The sequence below is a fragment of the Myxocyprinus asiaticus genome, chromosome 28, assembly GCF_019703515.2.
Source record: "Myxocyprinus asiaticus isolate MX2 ecotype Aquarium Trade chromosome 28, UBuf_Myxa_2, whole genome shotgun sequence".
NCBI classification, from domain to species: Eukaryota; Metazoa; Chordata; class Actinopteri; order Cypriniformes; family Catostomidae; genus Myxocyprinus; species Myxocyprinus asiaticus.
The window spans coordinates 9,224,159-9,250,715 of record NC_059371.1 but is presented as its reverse complement, the minus strand read 5'-3'; the positions used below and the strand labels follow the sequence as shown (position 1 = coordinate 9,250,715).

General features: G+C 38.1%; 1 protein-coding gene across 1 annotated transcript in view; it reads right to left on the bottom strand.

Annotated features, from left to right (window-relative positions):
• Nucleotides 1-26,557, bottom strand: part of LOC127419277 (neuron navigator 1-like) — a 168,513-nt gene that overhangs the window by 88,773 nt on the left and 53,183 nt on the right. Inside the window, exons 4-5 of the mRNA XM_051660556.1 lie at nucleotides 23,859-23,961; nucleotides 14,195-14,557 (exon numbers count right to left, since the gene is read on the bottom strand). Coding sequence (XP_051516516.1) covers nucleotides 14,195-14,557; nucleotides 23,859-23,961 — 466 coding nt within the window. The remainder of the gene's footprint in view (nucleotides 1-14,194; nucleotides 14,558-23,858; nucleotides 23,962-26,557) is intronic.

Sequence of the window (26,557 nt, the reverse complement as noted above, 5' to 3'; positions counted from 1 at the left end):
AGCTTATAGATATGGACTAAATGCCACAAAATATCAGATTTAACCAAGTCAGTTTCTGCTTTTTCAGTTTGGAAAGCTAAAGTGTATACTTTGGTTCTGACGCGAATGCATATGCATAGTGTATGCATACAGCTGAACGCTCACCTTTCAAAGTGTACTTCATTTGACTGTGCACGCATACACAGATGGTTGGTGCATGCGCCGTTTAGCTACTATGAGATACTTTTCGTAGTAATAAACCATAGATCCTTAAAGATGTCTTTATATCCCTTCAGACTTGAGTTATACAAATGCAGGTACCACCTGACCTCCTCACTCTTGCGTTCTTGAAGTGCGCATCCACTGTTGTTGTTTCCACATCCGTCTTCAGTTGTTTAGCGGTGATTAGCCTACATCTTCTTTCAGTGCTTCTTCGTGAAAGCAACGGTTCAACTGTGAGTGTTGCCACCTTGTGGACCCACTAATTAGTGCAGATAATTCCAGATGCATACGCATACTGCGCGTTCAGAGTTGGCGTGGTTTGAAAAGTTGTGCTGTGTGCACTCAGTGCTCAATCACTCTGACCGTTCTTATGAACGAAGTACACTTTGGGCTTTATGCTACAATGCAAAGTAACCAAAATAGCATTTAGGGACTATTGCTTTTTGTAAAGTTTGACGATAGTTTTAGAAGCAACGTTTAAGCAGAATGTTGTAAGACATTGATTGTTTAGACACAAACGTTTCAAGTTTACTATTACTTGCTCACTGCTTTGTAATTCAAGCACTTCTGTGACTCAAGGGTTCATGGTGAGTCAAAATGATTTACTTGACACAAGTGCATAATGCCTGTCACACTGGAAAAAGGCATTGGAATAGATGTTGTTTCAAAGCATCACATAGGGTTTGAATGATGAGTCGGAGTGGTGAGTTAGCTGGGGGGTCTCTGACACATATTTACTTTCCTTTTCATCCATACCTTTCCCTTTTTACAACCTTCTCTTCTCTTCGGGTCTCCTGGCAGATCAGAGACCCCCTAACTGACTAATAAAGATCACCTCAGGTTACCAAGGCAATTTACAGTCACTCTGATTGTGACCTTCTGACCCTGCCTGGATCTTGGGTTTCTACCTGCTGCATGGGACGTCCTGTACGAGGTATGGCTGACTGTGTGTTTGTATATATGGAAGTGAAAGCTTATCCAGGGGCTACATGACCCCTCAAGTGCAGGAAAAGTGAAACAGGAAATTTGGGATTATGTCTTGACAACTAATACACTAGAAAAATTAGTAGTACATGCAGTTAGCTGAAGAACCTCAAGAAAGCTGAGTTTTTGTTTAGCACTATTCAGATAACATTTGTTTTCTAAATGACATTTTAGTTACAGTTATTGCATAAAGTAGGATGTTTTGTTATTTCATGTACTGATTCGGATGAGAATAGGATCTCTGTAGTTATTACTAATGTAATAATTATAGTTATTACAGTTAGTATAAATAATGTTGGGATCTCTGTTGTTTGGATGTGGGCATTACGGAAGACCGTGTGCTCTGGATGTGTGCACATAAGGGATGGGATCATATCTGACGCTACTACTATAGTGGCCATTCTGACCATAATCAGACTCTCATTATTAAATTAAAGGCATATTCCGGGTTCACTACAAATTAAGCTCAATCGACAGCATTTGTGGTATAATGTTGATTACCACAAAAATAAATCTCAAAATAAATCTCCTTGAAGAGAGAGACACAATGTAAGCCTGAATGAGGGTTTAAAGGCTGAAATGTGAAGCTTATAACTGTATGAAAGCACTTATATTAATTATTCTGTTACAAATTGTGTATTATGTGAGCTGTTAAGTTGTTTAAATTGTTTTAACAGTCATTTTAGGGTTTACAGCATTACGTCATCATGGCAGCAATGTTGTAAAATTGGATATAACTTTGCAGAGAAAAGGTTTGTAAGTGATTTTATCACACTAAAATTATGTTAACATGCATATTGTTTATGTCTCGTGGCTATACTTTTGAAACAGTGAGTATTTTAATGTTCAAAATTTGGCCCCCATTCAGTTCCATTGTAAGTGCCTCAGTAACCCAGATTTTTGCTTTTTTTAAAGAAAAGGAGTCAATTAAAAAAAAAAAATTTTTTTTTTTTTGTGGTAATCATTATTATGTCACAAATGCTGCCGATTGAGCTTGACTTGTATGAGAAGCCAACAGTACCTGAACAACAACTTTTATTTTACCCAGAATGCTGGCATAAAGGTAACTGACAACTAGTCCCATCCAAAAAGCAAAAACCAATAAAAATGTCAGGAAAGCTTCATCATTACATAACAGCTATATTTTTAAGTCTATGCTTTGTATAATTAGTTACATGTAATAACCTTATTATTATTCATTTCATTTTAACTATATCAGCTGTCATTATGCAATTTTCACAGTGCTAGGGACAGTTCACATGAAAATAATCCTTGTGCTAAAAAAGCTAGACACAGTGTCACAGTGTGTAGAGACGCGTTTTTAACAGTTCAGTTCTTTTTAACTTGACAAGATGTCTAAAAAATGCAGTACTCCTGCACAAGATGCTGCTGAAACAGTTATGTAATGGTCAAAGACGTCCATTTAGTGCGTGTTTACATAGAAAGTCAATTGAAAAACTCAGTAAAAACACGTTTGGTAGCAATGGCCTCATAAAGAGTAGATTACCGCGTGTGTATCCCCCTAGAAAATTCTAACAGTTATAAAACCTGTTTGTCTATAAAATATTATCCATTGATCTGTATTGGGACAGTGCAGAGACAAAGACAACAGTTAATGAAGGGAGTGGTGTGGTATGTATTATACATGACTTGAAAAATAAATTATAAACCTGTCGAGCAGGAGACTCAATCCGTCTGACGGAGAAGGAAACAGAGAGGGGAGAGAAAGATTTATCCAAATCTCTCAATTACGCCCTAAAACTAAGACATGATGGATGACCACGCTGCAGGGATCATAGGATATTTTTACCTCCTTCATAGCAGTGATTTTTCTGCAAGCTGACGTGTTTCAAATCAACCACTCTTCAGTTTCACCTGGATCTAACCTTTTCCCGAATGTTACAAGCTATTTGACACTGATTTCCATAATGTTAGGTAATAAAAAGACTCAAAAGGCTTCACTGAATGTAGGACTTACAGTTCAGAGCAAGTTACCTGCATAAAGCTCTGGGTTATTTTTTCAGCATGTGCAGAGGTGGGTAGAGTAGCCAAAACCTTACTCAAGTAAAAGTACTATTCCTTTAAAAAAAAAATTACTCAAGTAGAAGTAACAGTAATAATGTTAAAAATTACTCGAGTAAGAGTAAGAAAGTATCCAATAAAAAGAATACTGAAGTAGTGAGTAACTAGTTACTTTCACATATAACGTAATGGATGTTTACTCTCCTATATTCCAGTACATGATACACATTTAACAGGCATTACAGAATGATTAATAATAATAATAATAATAATAATATTTTAAATAATGGAAATTGTCATCATTCACCACCATGTTGTTCCAAACCCATATGATTTCTTTCTTCCTTGTATCAAATTAAAGGGATAGTTCACCAAAAAAATTCAAATGCTCTCATTTTCTCACCCTCATGCCATCCCAGATGTGTATGACTTTCTTTCATCTGCATTACACAAATTAAGATTTTTAGGAGAATATCTCAGCTCTGTTAGTCCATTCAATGCAAGTGAATGGTGACCAGAACTCTGAAGCTCCAAAAAGCACATAGAGGCAGCATAAAAGTAATTCATACGACTCCAGTGATTTTCAGAAGCAATATGATAGGTGTGGGTGAGAAACAGATAAATATATATAACTTAATAATATATAAAGTCCTTTTTTTTACTATTAATTCTCCTCCCTGCCCAGTAGGTGACGATATGCGCAAATAATTGAACCACTAAAAACACAAGAAGAAGAATGTGAAAATGGAGATTTATTAGTAAAAAAGGATTTAAATATTGATCTGTTTCTTGTCCACACTTATCATATCTCTTCTGAAGACATAGATTGAACCCATGTCATTTGAATTCCTTTAATGCTGCCTTTATGTGCTTTCTGAGTTTCAGAGTTTTGGTACCCATTCACTTGCATTCTAGTATAAACCAACAGAGCTGAGATATTCTTCTAAAAATCTCTGTTTTCAGCAGAAGAAGAAGAAAAAAAAAAAAACACATCTGGGATGGTATGAGGGTGAGTAAATTATGCGAGAATGTTCAATTTTGGAAAAATTATTCCTCTAAGGAGATGTTAGACAGAATGCTAACCTTAATCATCATTTAATTTCACTGCATGTTTTTTCCCCCTCTATATTTTGAAAGGAATGGTGACTGAGACTGTCAGTCCCTAACATTCTGTCTAACATCTTTTGGGTAAAGTTTCACTGGGTTGGAAGAACATGATGGTGGGGAAATGATGATATAATATTAATTAAAGGCCGAACTATCACTTTAAGGATGCTTCTCAGATTTGGACAAATCTGTCAATTAGAAGAGAAGTTTGGAAACCTTTTTCTAGTAATTATTACGGTGAAAAACGTGAAAAATATCAGTCCCAAATTATAAATAATGTTTAATTATACACTGCAACAAAATCATGCTTTTTTCATGCCTTCTGTCGTTATTTCACAACTTTTTATATCCTGCGTGAATTAAGTTCAGTGACGGTCCATCATTTTCAGTGTAGAAAGAATTTAGATAATTAGTTCTGTACACTAAGGGTAAATTGCACCTTTTCTCTGTGTTTGGAAGCTTGTTTTCCATAAGACAAATCCGCCCGCATCTGTCAAATGCTATGCACACGCCAACCTTGCACATACAGAAATGCTCACAATCGCAATAGGCAGGGCAAAACATTTGCAATTAACGTGGATGTTTACAAGGATTTATAGAGTAGGCACTGATATGTTGCAGCTCTGATATAAAAATGCAAACTTGGAAACTGAGGTCATAAGAGACCACAGTTACAGATTCACGCTGAAAATGAATGAGTATCACCATGACACAGACAAGCCCACATTGTCACAATCTCTAAAACTTACCTCACTGTGTTTTCTTTAGTTGGAGCTGCAATTTTAATCTTGAAATATATCTTTGTCTTGGTGTAAAATGAAGGCATTGTTTAAAGTGGAGAAATGTTTGTTTTGCATGCTTGCTGCAGTAGTGTTGAATGCGACTCGAGTGACAGCGTGCAGCTGTGAAGTTCCACTGTCATGAGTCACATTAAAATATCTCAATAAATTATGCATTTATTAACACTTATTAAATAAAAACCAGTAATGTAATGACAGGAATGCTACCCATTAAAACATCATAAAAGAAAATGTTTTCAAAAAAGTTACACAAGAAAATGTAACAGAGTAAATGTAGCACGTTACTACCCACCTCTAAGCATGTGGCATGTTGTAAAACATTTAGCATTATTGACATTGCACATGTAGTTAGCACAAGGTTGCCAGAGGGTGGCCTCTGAGGCACTTTAAGACTTAGCTCCTACTGTGGGATTTAGATACTTGATCCCAGGTTTGGGAAAAGTACAGTATACGGAAAAAATCCAGAATGAACTTTTTACTTCTATTGCTAATTCAGCCTGATCTCACATAAAATTTGGCAAGTGTGTGCCGATTTTTCTTTAGACAAAATCAGTATACGCTGACCGAATTTGAAAACACTGCCTCCAGAGGCTAAAGCGGTAAGTGTTTCAGAGCATATAAACAAGTGTGACATCCATTTATATCCAGGAGAGATCACCAGAAGCCAGTTGTAAAAAGAATTGTTTTCAGATGAACAGGGTGTAAAACAGTGAAGAGAGTTACTCCCTGTCATGTTTGTGTGTTTTGTTCTTGTTTTCATGCCTTTTATTTTCAAGTTTAGTTCCTGTTCCTGTCATATCATGTGATTTCCTGTTCCCTCATGTGATCTTGTCATGTGTTTCCCCTGTTCTTGTGTCTTGTTTTCATTGGTTCATTGTTTGATTAATTTGTTATTAGTCTTGTCTTTTCATTGGTTTAAGTTCATTTAGTCTTGTTATCTTATTTATAGTTTAGTCTTGTGATTGGTTGTCTTGTTTACCTGTTACCTATGTATGTCCTTTTATTTAAGCCCTCATGTTTGCCATTGTCCAGTGTCCGGTACTGTGAATGTAACCTTGTTGTTTTGCCGAGCCGAGCCGAGCCAAGCCAAGCCAAGCCAAGCCTAGCCTAGCCTAGCCTATGTATAGCCTAGCCTATGTATAGCCTAGCCTAGCCTAGCCTAGCCTAGCCTGGCCTATGTATAGCCAAGTCAAGTTTATGAGTCAAGTTCATGTTTATGTTTAGTTCACGTTTGTAGTCAGGGTTTTCAGTCCACGTTTGAAAAATAAACTGCACTTGGATTCGTCACTTCTTCGTCATCATCATTGTCTTTGCCAGCATCGTTACACCCCCAACCAAAACCCAGATTTAAACATAATGATTAGTAGAGACAAAATGCAATGTTAGGGATACAAATGCAACCTCCTTATCATGCTCATGATTGTTTATACAGACATGATTACTTCCTCATTTGAATGGGGATTGAACTGTGGTCTCCCATGCAACTGACGCAACATGCTAACAGTTGTGCCACGAGGGATTGTAACTGTTGTTGAGCCGTTCCAATTATGTCCAATGGGAGATAGGGCATGAAAGTGAGTCGGTATACTGTTGCCGATCCTAGGGTACCGGAACTTTCGGAAACAGCATGCCGACTTCCCGTGTGATCATGTTGGCTATTTACCTGATACGGCAATAAATGAAAAAGTGTTTGGCTTCCTAGCTAAATTTCTATTTGTAAATTCAACATGATCACATGGAAAATAAAAATGCTGCTTCCCAAAGCCGATGTACCCTAAAATCAACTCCATTTAGCTGAATTTCTGACAAGTGCCATCACTGAGCATACATTTTTGTATCAATTCCATTGTGAAAGCATTTGTTTCTAGCGCTACTCATAGCAAAGAAGTTCAGAACTTCTTGAACTACTTCTAAGAGTTCTCATCAAAAAATCCTCTACGTGCAGCAATGAAAGCTTTGCAGATCCTTGGCATTCTAGCTGTCAGTTTGTCCAGATACTAAGGTGACATTTCACCCCACGCTTCCTGTAGCACTTGCCATAGATGTGGCTGTCTTGTTGGGCACTTCTCACACACCTCACAGTCTAGCTGATCCCATAAATCTCAATGGGGTTAAGATCCATAACACTCTTTTCCATTTTTGGCATAATATTGACCTTAAGACATGCCAGTCTATTGCATACTGTGGCAACTCAAAAACAAACACAAAGACAATGTTAAGCTTCATTTAACGATCCAAATAGCTTTCAACTGTGTTAGATATAATGGCAAGTGATTTTCTAGTACCAAATTAGCAATTTAGCATGATTACTCAAGGATAAGGTGTTAGAGTGATGGCTGCTGGAAATGGGGCCTGTCTAGATTTGATCAAAAATGACTTTTTTCAAATAGTGATGGTGCTGTTTTTTTACATCAGTAATGTCCTGACTATAATTTGTAATCAGTTGAATGCCACTTTGGTGAATTAAAGTACCAATTTCCTTCCGAAACTGCAAAATCTGTACATTATTCCAAACTTTTGGCCGCCAGTGTGTGTATATACACTACCGGTCAAAAGTTTTGAAACACTTGACTGAAATGTTTCTCATGATCTTAAAAATCTTTTGATCTGACGCCGTATGCTTAAATGTTTGAAATGAGTTTTGTAGACAAAAATATAATTGTGCCAACATATTAATTTATTTAATTATAAAACTAAAATTTAATTTAAAAAAAAGTTTTTGAAATTGATGACTTGGACCAAATAATAAAGAAAAGCAGCCAATAAGTGCCCAACATAGATGGGAACTCCTTTAATACTGTTTAAAAAGCATCCCAGGGTGATACCTCAAGAAGTTGGTTGAGAAAATGTCAAGAGTACATGTCTGCAAATTCTAGGCAAAGGGTGACTACTTTGAAGATGCTAAAATATAACACAGTTTTGATTTATTTTGGATTTTGTTTAGTCACAACATAATTCCCATAGTTCCATTTATGTTATTCTATAGTTTTGATGACTTTACTATTATTCTAAAATGTGAAATATATATATATATATATATATATATATATAATTATAATAAAGAATGAGTAAGTGTTTCAAAACGTTTGACCGGTAGTGTATATACTGGAAAATCATTTTAAATGTAATTTTTTTTTCTTTTTTTTTTTTTTTTTTTTTTCAGTTAGATAGATTTAAATGTTCATTACCCTGGCTAGGGGCTTAGTCCAGAGTAGATTGAGTTCCTGGTTGGAAGAAAGCTTTGTCATAGTAACCATGGAGATGAGCTGGCTAAATTATGTAATCCAGTTTACATGTAATCTCTTACTACCCAGCACTGAATACCATGGTATAACCATCTAATACAGTCATTGAAGCATGGTACCACAACAGTACTTTTGGTAACATTCCACCTTTTAGAGAAGAACTTCCTATGTTTTACACTGGCCAACCTCGTTTAGGTGAAAGTAACTGAAAAACCATTTCATATCCTTTACCAAGACAATGATTTGATCTATTAATTAAGTGCTGAACACTTTCATTGTCACATCATTTACGGTACTCTGAATCACAGCTACCTGAAGCAAGTGTCCTTGATATGTTTGTCACAACAATGGCTGTTCCCACTTAAAACCACTGACCTAAATACACACACACACTCCCACACACACTCTCCTACAAGTCGTCTTTGTCTAATTCAAAACCAGCACACAGCTATGTTGATGGCTTTGTGGGTCGGTGTTGCTATAGCAACAGGCGAGAGCCGCACAAGGTGGCGCCAGAATTCCCTGGCCTGCATCAGTGAGCATGGGCATAAGAGAGTGACCCCCTACTAAATATCTAAAATACATCCCCCCCATGACACTTCACACAAAAAAAACACACACCTCATTGCCGAGCAGCATTCAGGAAATGCAGTCTCTGAGCTATATTTATTATGAACTGGCTGCATACCCTGGGGCAAATTCAGTTAAGGTTTGCCACTTTTGTGCACAATATTTTAGTGCAAAAACCTGCGTGCTTATCCATAACCACGCACAATCCAACTTAATCAAGTGCTGAATGCATTTATATAGCTCTGCGCCATATTTAAATTACAGTAAGTCATTGTAATTTTTTTAGCGCAAACACACCTCCTGTCTTTGTACATTTGGCATTTTATAGATTGAGCCTTATTCACAAAACTTTGCACTTTTTGCCTGCCACAATTAATGGCACTCCATTCCCACCCATAGAAAGCGGAGGGTACGCATACATTTGTTAAAAAGAGTAAACAGGGATTTACCAGATACTGATGAGTGTCAAGGGGGGTACATACCAAGCCTTGGTGAATTCAGGTTTTAATAAAACCTCCATTCATCAATGCTTGGTTCAAAATGGGGCATTGGATGCAAATAATCGGGTGAGGTGTGTACGGGGATATTCAGAATTATTCCATAGTGACTGTCACAATAATTTTCCTGGAACAAAAGCGTAATGTTAAGGTGGTGATTGTCCTCACCTCACCTCACCCATCCACTAATTTTGGGAACTAATTGGCTGGGTTTTCAATTATTATTGAAGGGGTTGTGTGTGGATGGTTCCTGTAAGAAAGTGAGTCAGTGTGACATGGGCGAAGTGCTGGCTGGGGCGGCGTGGCCTGGGCCATCTGCATCTGATCCGCATCAGGCTGACGCCAGGAAAGGGGAGGTGTCATCCTCCCCCGCCCTTAGGTAATTCCCGATAGTGGATTTCCGTTTACAGCAGTCGTGAGACGAAACACTGAAGCATGCATTTGACCAAGTGATAGTGATTGATGGTCAACATCTTCAGCCGGGCATCACCCTCGCATATCCATATTTTTCAATTATAAAAGATCGGTTGTATAGAGTGACACAGCACGCTTGGACAAACGAAAATACAACCAAGTTGTTGGTACCAAAGAGCCGTTGGGAATGTTATTCCAGGCGGCTCATTATAATCCAGTTGCAGGTCACTTGGGACAGGGGAAAACACTACACCATCTCATGACCCATTTCTATTGGCCGGGCATTCACAGGGATGTTCACCGGTGGTGTGCAGCATGCCGTGAATGTCAGCTGGTGATTCTGCCAGCCGCTCCTAAAGTGCCATTGCACCACTCCCGTTGATTGAGGTCCCCTTCAAATGAATTAGCATGGACCTCATCAGGCCATTAGAATGGACAGCACATGGGCATCGCTTTGCATTAATCCTGGTGGATTACTCAACGCGATATCCAGAAGCAGTGCCTCTGAGCAACATCTCCAAACATAGTGTTGCAGAGGCACTCTTCAGAATTATCTCCGGAGTGGGGATTCCAAAAAAATCCTCACTGATCAGGGCACTGCTTTTATGTCACGTACACTATGCGAGCTGTATGAATTATTGGGTATTAAATCGATTTGGACAAGCGTGTACCATCCACAAACAGACGGCTTGGTTAAATGATTTAATAACACCTTAAAGAATATAATTCGAAGTTCGTGCACGAAGATACTGGGTTAAGTGGCTCGAACCCCTGTTATTTGCAGTATGAGAGGTCCCGCAAGCCTCCGCGTGTTTTCCCCGGTTTTTTTTACCCAATTTGGAATGCCCAATTCCCAATGCGCTTTTTAAGTCCTTGTGGTCGCGTAGTGATTCGCCTCAATCCGTCTGAGACCATCAACCCACGCATCTGATCATGTGGCTTGTTGAGTGCGTTGCCACGGAGACATAGCACGTGTGGAGGCTTCATGCCAACTCACCACGCGCCCCACCGAGAACGAACCACATAATAGCGACCATGAGGAGGTCACCCCATGTGACTCTACCCTCCCTAGCAACCAGGCCAAGCATTCGTCTGGAAGAGAGTAAGCGGTGAGTGTTCTTACCTGAGATGAATTGCTGGTAATTGCTTGTTTCTGTGTTCGCAGTGAGAGATGGGGGAAATAAAAGGGCGAGTCCTCAGAGTTTGTGAGAGAGAGAGAGAGAGAGCCCAGCTGACAAGCTGTCTGTGTGTTGGCCATTGCCGTAATACCTGATTTAATTCCCATTTTTGGATTTATTGTTATTTGCATTGATTTTATTTTTAGCTGTTAAGTGAGCGTGTCTTCTGATTAAAAGACAAAGTTTGAGTTTGAAAATTGTCGTCTCCCGCTTCCTCATTCCTGTGAACTTGATACAATGAAATATAAATATAATCAGTATTTCTCTAGCTTTGTCTGGCTTTTCTGATTTTTTTTCTCACTTTGTCTTCTTTTTTTCCCCTAGTGAGCTTGTTGTTATGCATTCTGGGATTGGCATATCCATGAAGGATACATTTGATGCTGCCTTAAATTTGGTCAAAACGAGGTATCTTTGAAGGAAATATATGATGCCTGTTTTTTAATAGCCTTTGCATCTGGAGCACACTATGATGCCTAAAGAGGCACTAGGTTTTGAAACAGGACCCTTGTTTCATTATGAACAGTCTTCCAGCTGAACTTCGACTGAGGGGTCAAAACTAGATAGCTTTCAACCCCTTGCACGTTTTAGGGGGTCTAATTACATTGCAAACTCTTTAATCAAACACTGTTTTGTACGTAACTTGGTCCAAAGGATGTACATTTTACACCACCGCACCACGTGCCCAGGAGGGAAGCGCGTGTGGCTGTCGGATCCCGCTCACGCCTGGGCCATTCCATGAACACTCCCCTTCCTGCACTGAGCCCCGTTTCACCGTGAGAATGCCAGATCCCCCTATCATAATGTTCATAAATTGAAGTCTCTTTGTGGGCCACAGACATGTGTCTCATACTGCATATAAAAATCAGCTCTCTCAGAAAAAGCACAAGGCACTGATTATGTAAGGGCAACTGGGTATTGCTATGATGGGTTTGGTATAAAAATCTCCACTTAATTTAACTGCATTTAAATGGTAATGCATGTACTGTTTAATCTGAGTGAACTATTCCTTGAAAAAAACACTCAGAACTACTTAGTAACCACCTAGCATCCATCCAAAACACCCTAACATTGTTGTGGCGAGTTGTGCATGAGCAAACATCACTCACAAAAATCTAGTTTGCAATGATATTTAATTCATATTACTGGCAAAGATGTGTGATGGATAGTCTTCAAGAAAATGACTTGAATTCGGGTAATCCATTTAGCAATTTGTCAACTTTGAGCAATTTCCTGCTCATTAACACACTGCTTTCATCGTATTACAGTAATGTGCAGAGCAGACAGAAGACGACAAATGATAAAAAATGATTAAATGTAGTATGAAACAGAGGTATTTGGATATGGTTCCCATGGCAACACACATACCTGGGGAGAGGATTTGTGAAGACCCACGATGAAAGAGCTCATGGAGGTTTAGATAACTGAGCTCCTACAGTGTTTAGAGAAATCTGTCACAATTTAAGTGCTGTATGTGAAGCCAGGATTGCTTCACATAAGAGCCCATAGGAAAATGTTATTGGTTAGTGGTTGCTCAGTTCAGGAGAATCAGAGCTCTTATTTATATGTTATATATGTATCATACAAAAAAATTATGGCACATAAAACGTTTTGCTGCATTTGGTAAGTGCTGACCTGTGCTTTACACTCTTTTATTTAGCTTCCTGTTTTTTCTCTAATAAGCTGATAACATTAATGGCCTTTCTGTTGCACTGTCACATTGAGGGGTTTGTAAATTATGAGAGATTTTTCATTTTTGGGTGAACTATCCCATTAAGTTTACAATTGCAGGTACCACTTGCCATTTGCTAGTGCTATGCTCTCAGATCTGTTGAGCTGCATGAACTGTCTAAATAGTCACACTTGGCATCGTTTGTTTTCATACAAGAAAAGAGTTGTTTTAGTTTTATATAGTTGTTCATAGCATTAGGTTTAACAGGGGTCTGCTGAGGTAGGCTAATTATTTGATTTCAAGTGGTGTCAAATGCCGCAAGGTGAAGTACTATGAAACATGTTCTGCTTGATTGCGACTTTCTCATTTTGCAGTGGCTGACACGGAAGCTGTAGACAGAGTTTCCCCATCACACAAAACCAACAGCGCAGGTTAACAGAGGGCAACTTCGAAGCTTTTCTGATGGCTAGAGAAAACACATCTCATTTCCATTGTAATTTCCTAGTTTTATGTGCACAAAACCTGCCACATAAACACACGTGCATTTAGCACTACATCTCCAAACAAAGAACCGTCCCCCACACAGAGCAGCGGCTCGCACAGAAATGGATGCATTCAGAATCATCAGGGGTTTGACACTGAAAATGAAGGCTGGCTCTGCATGGGGCCCCTTAGGGTGACAAAGCCAGCCCTAAGATGGGGAACTGAAAATGAGCCACATATGGCTCCTTAATGAGGCCCTCAGCTGATTGTGACATGATTGCTCACCAGGGGCAGCGAATCAGCCAGCATGGAACCAAATTTGCCTTAAATTGATTCACTGGAGATAAAAAGCACTTATAGGAAATACCTCCATGTGTAAAGCATTGTGCATGAGCAAATAATGTAACATTTACAGAGAGTCAACTAATTCTTATTCTGTATACTGTATATACACTGGGGTCCAAAAGTGAGACCACTAATGAAAATGCTTCTTTATACAATTTATTATTATTATTATTTTTATTGCAAAATAATATTCTCAATTAGACTTTTGAAAACATTAGATGATTTTCTGTATTTCTTAGTACTTGGTATGTGACTTTTCCTTTAATACATTGCATGTACTCAAGTTGAACTCCTCAAGTTTGTGCAAAATATAATTATTATTATTATTATTATTACTATTTGTATTATTATTATCAATAATAACAATTATAATAATAATTTGATATTGTAGTAATATATATATATATATATACAATTTTATATTCTAATAATTAACTGTTAATATTATAATAATTGCTATTTACTTGTTCTCTTTTAACTTTCTGAACCCTAATGAAGGACCGTTTCCCAAAATGAAAAATGTTCATTTAATTAATCACAATTAAACATATATATCAATATTTGATGAGAAACCAATATATATATACTGTATATTAATATCATATCAATATTCTACTTAGTCTCAATTTCACAATAATAAAGGGATGGCATGCAAACAGTAAAATGAACAAACACTTACCCATTAGTTAGGTCATCATCATCGACATCTACTTCATCGTCGTCGTCATCCTCATCCTCTTCTGTTTGACTCTTGTTCATCAGGTTGGTGTCACTAAGGTAACCAGTCTTGAGGTCAGCCAGGTCATCGTCAGCGGCGTCCAGACCCTCGATGAGGTGGATGCGCTGCAGGTGGCTGATCTGTGTTGTCGCGCGGATGGGCAGCGAGTGGGCAGTGGCCCTCGAGGAGGGGGCGTCTCCAGCTTGCAGACGTGGGCTGGACTGGCCTTGGCGCCAGGAGAGAGGGGAGGAATGGTTGGACAGGCTGGAAATGCTGCGAACGTTGGTTTCATCGCTGTCGTAGCACATGCTGCTCTCAATACAGCTGAAAGATAATGATAAAATAAAAGACGGTTAATCTTTGTTTGTGTTCTGCAGAAGAAAGAAAGTCATACATTTCTGGGATGGGTATATGATGAGAGAATTTTCATTTTTGGGCGAACTAACCCTTTAAGTCACATAATTTTTATTGTATGATGTGAGTGTGAATAAATTACAAGTATTACATAATTTTTATTTATTTTAAGTAAACAGTCCTTTTAATGTGAAAAAGTAGGGTTGGATTTGATTTTATCCAATGGCAATTAATTGGATTGATTGAAAATCAATCTGTTTCACACATGCATTGAGTGCGATGACTGGTGGGGAGGGATTGAAAAATAAAAGGGCATTGGTGAAGACAGACAAAAAAAAAAAAATCTTTTCAGAGTCGGAGGAGGTTATTACATTTTAATTAAAGATAACAATGAATCATGCACAATAAAACTAGGAATGTGCATTAAGGGGGCTTTCACACTGGCAGTTTAGTCTGAAACAGAGCACAGTTCAAATGAAAAGTTGTTAATATGAAAGCTGTTTTGCAGACTGGGGAGCAGACCATGGTACCTAACCCAAGACTACCTGTAGGAGGTGGTTGCAATGGAACTGTGGCACAGTTCACATGAGTGAGAAAGCAACTTGTACACTGCTCCATACTTGTTCAGGAAGTAAGATAACTTGCGCATGCGTTTTTGCCAATGTAAGCATGAAGACATCATCAATTACACAAAAACACACACACACGTGCACCATGAGTGGCAAGGGAACATAGGCAGTGCTGCAAATACATTGCTATCAACCAGCTGTCTTCTTGAAAAAGACAGTTTGCGATTGTCAGATATAGTCGCCGCCGTCTTCTGGTCTGCTGAATTATGGCATGCGACACAGAAGCGCATGTGTCGTTCACTCTGGTGTGCATAATGATAAAAAAAATGTAATCAAGAAAAAAACACACAAATGTAGTGACCCGCATTGTTTTTTCCATCATGTGCAAGTTTGTGATGACGCAATTTGATGACAGAAAAGCACCGGGGTTCGACAAAATTTGAAAGAGTCTGAAACCAGACCAACACTGCTGGGGCGCCAGTAACAGTCGCGCACGGATTCGGACTGCAGCAAACGTGCCCAGTATGAAAACCACCTAAGAAAGTAAATGAAATCAAATTGTATTTCTTTTGACTGTTTATGTATTTTGCTGTCATCAATAATAAAGACACGCATAGATCCATTTTGCCATATAGCGAGTCAGAGGACAGCTGTCATCTCGTAACTTCGGTAATTCCAACACAACTGGGTTTAACTAGAGAAAACCTCTTCACTGAGGTTTTCCAGAGACAGTACAGGCAATAGCTCATTTATCACACCAGATGTAATTATCAACACACCACACACACTTATTTCATCAACACAAGCCTCATATCAGTCTTAGATATCTTAGGTATCTTAGGCATTATGTGTAAGTGTGTGTGTAGTCTCTATATTTCACTGGTAAGTGATACATCATCCCTGGAGACACAGGCAAATATGAAGGTAAACCTATCTGAGGATGTTTCATTTCCTTCATGCGTGCCATACACACTGCTCAAACTTTCTACAGGAAGTGAATCGCACACACACTGACCCCTCAGCTGACCTTGTGTCGATTAAACATCTGTCACTGCTAAACCCCTCATCTGCATAAACTCATATCCTTCTGAGTTGTGTGTCTGCCCTGTGCTGATTTTTATTGCCCTTATTTTGTTTCCAGGTGTCCAGGTTTTTTAGAGCTCAAGCACTGAAAGTGCGGAGGCCCTGTTGTTTTTCTAAGGATTATTATTATTAGGGCCCAAGCACTGAAATCTTATCACATCTTTTGCATGCATCATGTAATTTACATCAAAATTGAGCCATATGTTTGGCCTTGCAGGCTGATCACATTGATTGTAGATTCAAAATAACTGGATCATAAGAGTCATTTGTTCGGGAATAGGACAACACTGGTTGCACTATAGATTCAAAAGAACCGGCTCATAAGAATCATTTGTTGGGGAATTGGACTACACTGGATGCGCAGCGAGTTTCACACTGTAGATTCAAAGAAACCAGCTCATAAGAGTAATTCGTTCAGGAATTGGACTACACTAGACACACTGTTTGTTTTTGATGCACTAAAAAGAACCGGTGCATAAGAGTCATTTGTTTAGGAATCAGACTACACTGGCAGTGCTGTAAGCTTTGTGCTGTAAGTTTTGTGCTGTAGAAACAAAAGAATCGGCTCATATGAGTTATTTGTTCGGGTATTGGATTACACTAGAAGCGCTGTGTGTTTCACACTGTAGATTCAAAAGAACTGGCTCATAAGAGTCATTTGTTCGGGAATCAGACTACACTGTTTGCGCTATAGATTCAAAAGAACTGGCTCATCAGAGTTGTTCATTCAGGAATCAGACTACACTGGTGGCGCTGTATGTTTTGTGCTGTAGAATCAAAAAAACTGACACATAAGAGTCTTTCATTCGGGAATCGGGTTACAGTGGTTGCGCTGTGTTTCATGTTATAGTTTCAATAGAGAGACAGCGCTGCCACTGCATAGCACTGCAGGAAACACTTTCAGAGTATTTTAGTATGGTGTTCCTTCCACAAGTTCAGGAACCATTAATGGAACCGAAAGTCATGAAAATCAAATGGTTGTGGTATTTTTTAAAAACATGGATTAGTTCTTGGTTCCCTATTGATCTTGTGGCTATACTTTTAAAAACACTGTGTATTTTAACATTTATTCCAGTGCAATTGCCCCATAGACTTCCACTGTAAGTGCATTACTGTACACAATTTTTACTTGTTTTTAAGAACTAAAGGACAAATTAAAATTAGTTTCTGGCAAATCAACAACATGTCAGACAACAGAGCTTAAACCTTGTTATGAACATGGAACATTCCTTTAATACCCACAATGCACCTCACACCTGTGTTTGTTAATTCTAAATACAAGTTTATCACAGATTTCTGCAGATATTTCCTTTAAAGAGCAAAGGGCTGAGTAAAAAGTCCCCAAAAAGCCAGAAAAGGCAATGGTTTTCAGAGATATGACGTGAATGTAAATTATCCTTTGAAAATGGCAGGAGCTTCTGTTTGTCTTACTGTTGTGCTGAATAATAATGATGGTTAAATGGCAGTGATTACCGTTCCTTTAATCTTACAATTATCTTCAATCTTCAATCAGAGGAATGGAAAATATGACAAAGCGAGCAGTGCATTCTGCTCAAGTAGGCATTGTTATGCATCATAAAGTTCTATAAGGCCACACAAAACAAATCCATACTTCCATCATGTGCATAAGCTCTGAATTTGGGCTGCTTTTTTAGTACATTACAGACTCTCTACTGAGGCATTAGTGTTTACAGTAAGATTTTAATAGAATGAATATAAAGCTGCTGAGGCAGGGTAATTTTATACCAGCAGACAGTACTACAATCACTCACTTACACAAACACACTCAAACTAAGCGATAAGCAGAGCGCTAATATACATATTATGGATATCTTATGGGGGGTGACACTAATGCATGCAAACACCTGTTTTTGACAGTGATTGTGAGTATAATGTTTGTGGCTGACAGAATCGCATGTATACTGTACATACTCACACTATAAATGCATCTATGTAGAGTTTTTTGCTTTTTTGGCACTTTCTGCCATTATGGACAGGGACAGTGATAGATGAAGATGGGGTAAAGAGGAGTTAATGGGATGTCATGAGCCTTATTTGAACCCATATTTCCCACATGAGCACCAAGGCTCAATGTAACAGAGCATATATGTTAATCACTAAGGCACGGCTCTAAGAACATATTTTATGTTTAGTTTGTAGGGCTAAACTCTCTGAAGGCTCGTTGGTTTATAACGCACCATTAACAGCATCCTTAAGTATTGCATCAGACTTCAGCACAGTGAAGGAGACTCTTTTAAACAGCTCTCTGCCACGGAGTAAAAAACATCACCACCAGCTCTGTTATTCAATACACTAACACACAAGCCCTGCTAGAAGACCTCACACAGTATGTGTTGCTTTCTGCTGAGAGGTTAATCCATCCTTCTGCTGTGGTTTTTGTATTTGTGTTTGTGGACCTTGGCAAGGAGAAAACAACAGAGTGAGGTGCTGATGTGAGAAGGACAAAGAAACAACTGCTGCTCTGTTGACTGACCATACTGATATTTGGACTGTATTCATTTAGACGCATGTTATATTACTCCGAAGGACATTTGTATATGGAATTATGGCATTGTATATGCTAGATCACACAACTGTGTTTATGAAATCACTAGAGTTCCCACACCTAATGAGCAACGCATTTCCATGGCTTTTCAATGACCATTCCAGTTGTTTGTGATTATTGAATAAGGATTCCTAAAATTATTTTAAATCGACTGCACTCATGAAGAACAATTTAAGAGCAGAGCAAAACTAGAAATATACTGTGTATATTCAATGTAGAAATTTCCATCACCTCCTCATGATTTTTTAAGATTTTAGCCATTATTTACAAAAGATTTTCATGACTTTTCCAGGCCTGGAAATCACATTTTTGACCATTTCTGAGCTTTCCAAGTTTATTATGACCAGGGAACCCTGAATAATATGAAGTGGCTTGACATGACATTGACAGTGTTTCTCATACTGTACCTGGCAGTTTTCATAAATAGGCTACAATAGGGCTGTGAGCTTTTAAAAAGTAAAATTTCCATATACATATATATATGAAAATTTTACTTTTTAAAAGCTCACAGCCCTATTGTAGCTTATTTATGAAAACTACCAGGTATATATATTATATATATATATATATATATATATATATATATATATATATATATATATATATATATATATATATATACAGGTGCATCTCAATAAATTAGAATGTCGTGGAAAAGTTCATTTATTTCAGTAATTCAACTCAAATTGTGAAACTCGTGTATTAAATAAATTCAATGCACACAGACTGAAGTAGTTTAAGTCTTTGGTTCTTTTAATTGTGATGATTTTGGCTCACATTTAACAAAAACCCACCAATTCACTATCTCAAAAAATTAGAATACATCATAAGACCAATAAAAAAAACATTTTTAGTGAATTGTTGGCCTTCTGGAAAGTATGTTAATTTACTGTATATGTACTCAATACTTGGTAGGGCTCCTTTTGCTTTAATTACTGCCTCAATTCGGCGTGGCATGGAGGTGATCAGTTTGTGGCACTGCTGAGGTGGTATGGAAGCCCAGGTTTCTTTGACAGTGGCCTTCAGCTCATCTGCTTTTTGTGGTCTCTTGTTTCTCATTTTCCTCTTGACAATACCCCATAGATTCTCTATGGGGTTCAGGTCTGGTGAGTTTGCTGGCCAGTCAAGCACACCAACACCATGGTCATTTAACCAACTTTTGGTGCTTTTGGCAGTGTGGGCAGGTGCCAAATCCTGCTGGAAAATGAAATCAGCATCTTTAAAAAGCTGGTCAGCAGAAGGAAGCATGAAGTGATCCAAAATTTCTTGGTAAACGGGTGCAGTGACTTTGGTTTTCAAAAAACACAATGGACCAACACCAGCAGATGACATTGCACCCCAAATCATCACAGACTGTGGAAACTTAACACTGGACTTCAAGCAACTTGGGCTATGAGCTTCTCCACCCTTCCTCCAGACTCTAGGACCTTGGTTTCCAAATGAAATACAAAACTTGCTCTCATCTGAAAAGAGGACTTTGGACCACTGGGCAACAGTCCAGTTCTTCTTCTCCTTAGCCCAGGTAAGACGCCTCTGACGTTGTCTGTGGTTCAGGAGTGGCTTAACAAGAGGAATACGACAACTGTAGCCAAATTCCTTGACATGTCTGTGTGTGGTGGCTCTTGATGCCTTGACCCCAGCCTCAGTCCATTCCTTGTGAAGTTCACCCAAATTCTTGAATCGATTTTGCTGGACAATCATAAGGCTGCGGTTCTCTCGGTTGGTTGTGCATCTTTTTCTTCAACACTTTTTCCTTCCACTCAACTTTCTGTTAACATGCTTGGATACAGCACTCTGTGAACAGCCAGCTTCTTTGGCAATGAATGTTTGTGGCTTACCCTCCTTGTGAAGGGTGTCAATGATTGTCTTCTGGACAATTGTCAGATCAGCAGTCTTCCCCATGATTGTGTAGCCTAGTGAACCAAACTGAGAGACCATTTTGAAGGCTCAGGAAACCTTTGCAGGTGTTTTGAGTTGATTAGCTGATTGGCATGTCAAAATATTCTAATTTTTTGAGATAGTGAATTGGTGGGTTTTTGTTAAATGTGAGCCAAAATCATCACAATTAAAAGAACCAAAGACTTAAACTACTTCAGTCTGTGTGCACTGAATTTATTTAATACACGAGTTTCACAATTTGAGTTGAATTACTGAAATAAATGAACTTTTCCACGACATTCTAATTTATTGAGATGCACCTGTATATATATATATATATATATATATATATATATATATATATATATATATATATATATATATATATATATAGAATCAATTAAATAAATTGTTTATAGCTGAAGTGTGTAATTCCTGCACCACTACATCAGCAAACAAAATTCAGGACCATGTGCCATTGGTCGGAGAAGCAAATAGTCCTGCACAAAACTCACGATTTTGGTTGAGCCAATGTTGCCTTGTCGGACTGATCAGCCAGGTGCGGATTTATCAGGGAGGCCTGGGGTGGCAAGTGCCACCCTAAGAAAAATCATTGCCACCCCATTTGCCACCCCAGCATTTAGTATCCCAAAGTATAAAATATAAATGTAAGTGTATTATAGTTTATGCTGACGTTACGCCGATCGTGTGATTGATTACAGATGTAGCCAATCGCGGGCTTGTCTACTGTAGTGGGTATACACTGATTCTGCTTCTGACAGGAATAGTTGCCAAGTTCGCTTATTATTAGTGACTTTTTTTTTTTTTTTTTTTAATACATAAAGTTGCTTATAAATATGGGCACTTTGGGCTTATTTTCAGAATACAGTCTGTTTTTTGGGCTTTCAACACACTGCTTTCTGCTTTCGCAGTCTCGCGTTTCCTCCCATTTTACATTGGAAACTGGATATGAGTGACAGACTGTCACAAGGGAACCCAGTTCATTTTTCAACAACCATGATAATAATAACAACATGGACAGATACTTGGAAAATGTAGGTAAAATGTGAATTTCTTAGTTGTTTCCAAGTCTTCACTGAAGGATTATTAGATATGATAATACAGATACAGCACGATGTCGGAGTTGACCTGTAATTACTACCATCAATGCAGTGTATTTTTCTTTTAGGTCTTACTTTGTGTTATGTTCGCTTTCAGATGGCTCATTACAAAAATGATACAGGATGTTATCTCTAGAATAACATAGTATGTGCATCCATGGGCACATCAAGATTTAACAAATTAAAACAATTCAACCTTTACACTCCTGATTCACATAACCTGTCATTATTAATTGCATAGTTTGTTTCTCTTTTCATCCTGTGTTTCTGCCTTTTCCAGCCCCTACCCTAATAATGCTTAATAGTGTGATCTATTCATTGACTTCAGATTGCCAGTTCTATATGTAAAATATTTGAATTATTTTTGAAAAAGGGTTTAATTATTGAGGCTAATTGTCACATGGGGAAGTTGTCACAATGGCTTTATTTTAGTAACAATTAGGAGAGTTAAAATTCTAATTACACAAAAGTGTGTTTTCTATAGCAGTGTTTTTTGTATGCTGGTTTCAAAGACCAAGTTCAAAACCCTCTTAAATTACAATATATTTTTGTGAATTAGATCAGGGATGATCACATTAATGTTCTCATATGCCACTGGTTTAATGGCAAGTTCCATTGTGACAACTAACCCCTTGTGGATGAAAGGTGAACTTTATTTTTTCTCCTTGGCAATAACGGTGAAGATGTTGAATTGCTTTTTTGTAGCCAAGACTTCAATGTATGTGGCTATACAGATATAAGACTTTAAAAAATAAACCCACCAATCTGAGAAACATTTACTGGAGTAAGAAGTGTGACAACTAGCACCGGTCAAGCTAAGGAACATTTCGAATCTGTTGATGTATTTAATAGATAATGTCTGGGTGATATGGATATTGATATTGTGTTATTTATTTTTAATGTTTAGTAAGAATGCAAAAAACAAAACAAAATGCATTTTAATGTTAGCAAAACAGTAGCACAAGGATTACTTTGTGGCCTTTCTGTGATAATGCACAATTCAAATTAATGCTATCACAAATTCATAGGTATTTGAAATGTGATAGAGTCTTCAATAAATGAACTACTACTTGTTGCGATGAAGCTTGCTATCGGAATTATCCTACTTCCCACTTCTGAAGTGGTAATTACGAGTACGTTGTGTTCATGTGCTTTGTTGTCGGAAAGAACAGAAAACATGGACGACGCCAGGTTCTTTCATACATATTTCTTGAGGAACTTTTATTTTGACACTATAATACATATCACTCAGTTAGCTTGCTGACAATAATGGAATTTTGGTGAAATACAAGCTATTTTCACATATTTTTGACCAAACCGGCAAGTACTAACAATTAGCTGTATTTAGAAAAATGAACAAAATTGACTACAGAAACTGTACTCTCCTCCGCCATATTGACAGTTTAGGACTCCTCCCATTTCAGAAACTCCGGTATCAAAATTATCTCAGAGTTTCACAGTCATAATTACGACTTGAGTGGTCATTCATGTGCAACTTCCGAGTGGGAAACTCGTATTTACGATAATTCCGATAGCATGTGAAGGATTAATCCAGAAGACCTATATATGTGTGCTTACTTTGGTATTGCCACCCATCTTAGTCTCATGCCACCACCTTGCCACCCCTTAAAATATTTTCTATGTAAAACATTACCCACGTCATCTTTAATTTTCAGAATATAAAGTTAGTCCACCCCATGAGCCCAAAAAATTATAATTATAAAAATTAGATTTTTCAGAGTTACATAAAAAATAATAAGAATGGGTAAGGGGCTGTTCACAATTGTGCTAAAATAGTAAGAACAGAACAAAACGCAGATATCTCAAGACACATTTTTAACAGTTCTTTTTAACTTGATGAGGCATATAAAAAAACATGCCGCTCCTGTGCCAGACACTGTAAAAAAGTTAAACACCACGCAACAGTTAGCACACGTTTACATAGAGTTGCAAAAACGTGTTTGTGTGAACGGCCCCGTGTAGGGTTGCAGATAAAGTCTAAATTAAGCTATGCATTTAGGAGAACTAATGCCTATATGTGTGACCTCCTGTACCTGTGGCTGAGCTGAGACCCCCGCAAGCTGCACATGGTATCTTCCAGGTTCTGCCGGAGGTCGAGGACATTCTGAACGGTGCGTTTCCTCTGGGACTCTGGATCTGCAGGAAAGAACAGGAGAGGAGAGGATGAGCGGCCTATCAATGCAGCCATTTAACATTAACACAATGATGTGGCCATACATGCACAAACTCACCCACATGCATTAGATTTAAGCGTTGTGGATCAGAGCCAGCAAAAACATTAGCTGCATAATATCGAGTTATACGTCTATTTTCCATTCACATACTTGTATCTCAGTTTTCAAGAACATCAAAGAGGCTGCTTATCCTCATGGTATAAAAGCATTGAGCAACAGAACATGGAATATGACAACTCAGCAAGTAGACAGCTTTTCAGGCAGTGCTTGAATGAATTAAGCATTACCTATCCAACCTGCCAAGATGCCAAAGTACTTTGAGCTACTGTACAACTGAGCTCACTTACACAGGACACTAGTATTTATAAAAGGTCTCCTTTCAGTTTAATTGCTTTCTTTATTTAGGTAAATGTGCTAAGACAGATTTATTTGACATTTAAACTGTAAAACTGGGGGAAATGAAATATATGTCTTAACTCTGACATGAAGAGGACTATTTTAAAAATGCTGACAGTAAAAGTGCTGTATTTGGTCTAATCAGCCTCCCGCCAAACAACAACAGTGTTGCTCCAGTGTTAGGTTATAAAACCACATAACACTGTGTTTATAAAGAGGTTCCTCTGCTGTTATCTGTATATAACCTCTCAAAGCCAAGATGTTATGCACTACCACAAGCTGATCTGAGAACAGTGAGCTTTACACACATAAAGCTATAAGGCACAGCAATGACAAAAACTGTATCATTAACATAGTTGTTTCTCCTCAAAAGTGATTAGATTAAATGGAGACTTTTTAAAAAGGAGACTTTTGCTTAAAGGGGTCATGACATGCCTTTTTTATTATTTTAATAAGTTCCTTATGATTCACTTATACAATTAGCAAAAAAAAAATAAATAAATAAAATAAAAAAAAATAAAAATAAAATGTGCACCAGAAAAACTCAAATATTTATAAAACATGATAACTTTCCACCCTCATTCTGACCCTCCATCAGAAATGCTCGGTTTTTGTGCTGCTTCTCCTTTAAGACTTGACAGAAAACATCCACTGTTATGAATGTCTCTCTGCTCTTGACTGATCTGCTCTCACCTCTTGCTATCTCACTGCTCACTACTGGGCAGGGCTACGGAAATGAAGAGTTAAAATGTTGTGGAGGTGGTCAGATGCAAATGTCTACCACAGTGTGACATCACAATGTGGAGGAAGAAGAGAACAAGTCGTTTTGACAGCTTGGTTTAAAAATAAAAAATAAAAATAAAAAATACTCTTTTTGCAGTGAGGAGGAAGTTTTGAGTTCTGAAACTTAAAGTGTGTTTTTATAGAAAATTTGATTCCCCATGCAATGACCCCTTTAAGTTTCCCATTTCTCAGAAATGTCATCTTATTTTGGACAAGAACCACCAACTTCCAAAGGAAAAGGCCATCTGAGCAACAACTAAACTGCTCAAACTTTGTTGAATATAGCATCTAGTTCTATCTCTGAAGTGCACATTGTAGTAGCCTGGTGCAAATACGACTTTGACCTGGTCACCCTGACTCCTGAATTTTATTGATTTATTTTTATGTGTGCAATATGGACCAGACGGTCTAAGAATGGTCCATAGGTGTGCTGTCTGGCTGAGACCATCATCTATATGGTCAGATTATTCCCTACCTGTTCCCACCACCATATATCTCTTCTAAACCCTCATCTTGCATGTTTCCCTGGGGTGCGCAAATCCCAAAGCTTGACCAGTCAGCACAGCAAGACTCCATGCCAAACCCTCTGTAATGACATCCAGACTGGCATTAGACAAACCCAGAGTCTTAATTCACTTTAATCTCCACAATTTAATGTCCTGCCTCGAACGCACGTGCTAAAATTTAACTGTGTGTGTGTGTCTGAGGATGTGTGTATTGGAATCAGGACAACACATGGAGGTGGCCCATGGTTTTGAGCTGAAAATGGAGAATCCTCCCAGTGCGGCCTCCTGGTGAGCGTCTTTTCATTGAGGCATAATCTCATACAATGAGACTCATGAAATACTATCAGTCTGCCAAAGTGGTTTAAATGAGCTGCTGTTGTTAGGATGTAAGCTCCTTGTGATGATGGTAGTTTGGTTTAAAGCTACTTTGCCTTGTACTGTACATAATGCAGTCATCTTTGCTGGTTACAAGAGAGTTACTATATACTATCCTTTCTCTAATAATAGTAGTTTTTAGTTACTACTATAGTTAGTTACCCAAAGGGATTCACTCCAGAAATAAAAGGCTGCATCAGAGCCACTTTTCAATTGACATGACACTTAGTGTTTCTGTGCCATCAAGCCTATAAGAGAGAGTTAAATAGATCAATTCACTATGCAAATCAATGCAAGAATGAATACCAATCACAATCCATGATTGAAAAATTACAATGATGTCAATGCTGTCTGTTAGATTTTGAAGCATTCTAACATTGTATGACAATGTCAAAGCCATGGATCAGCAGTTAGTGTACATATTTCAACATATTGAGCTGTGGTGCTCACACAGACAAGCAGGTTATGAATTCCAGGGCCCCAAGCAACCATCCAGCC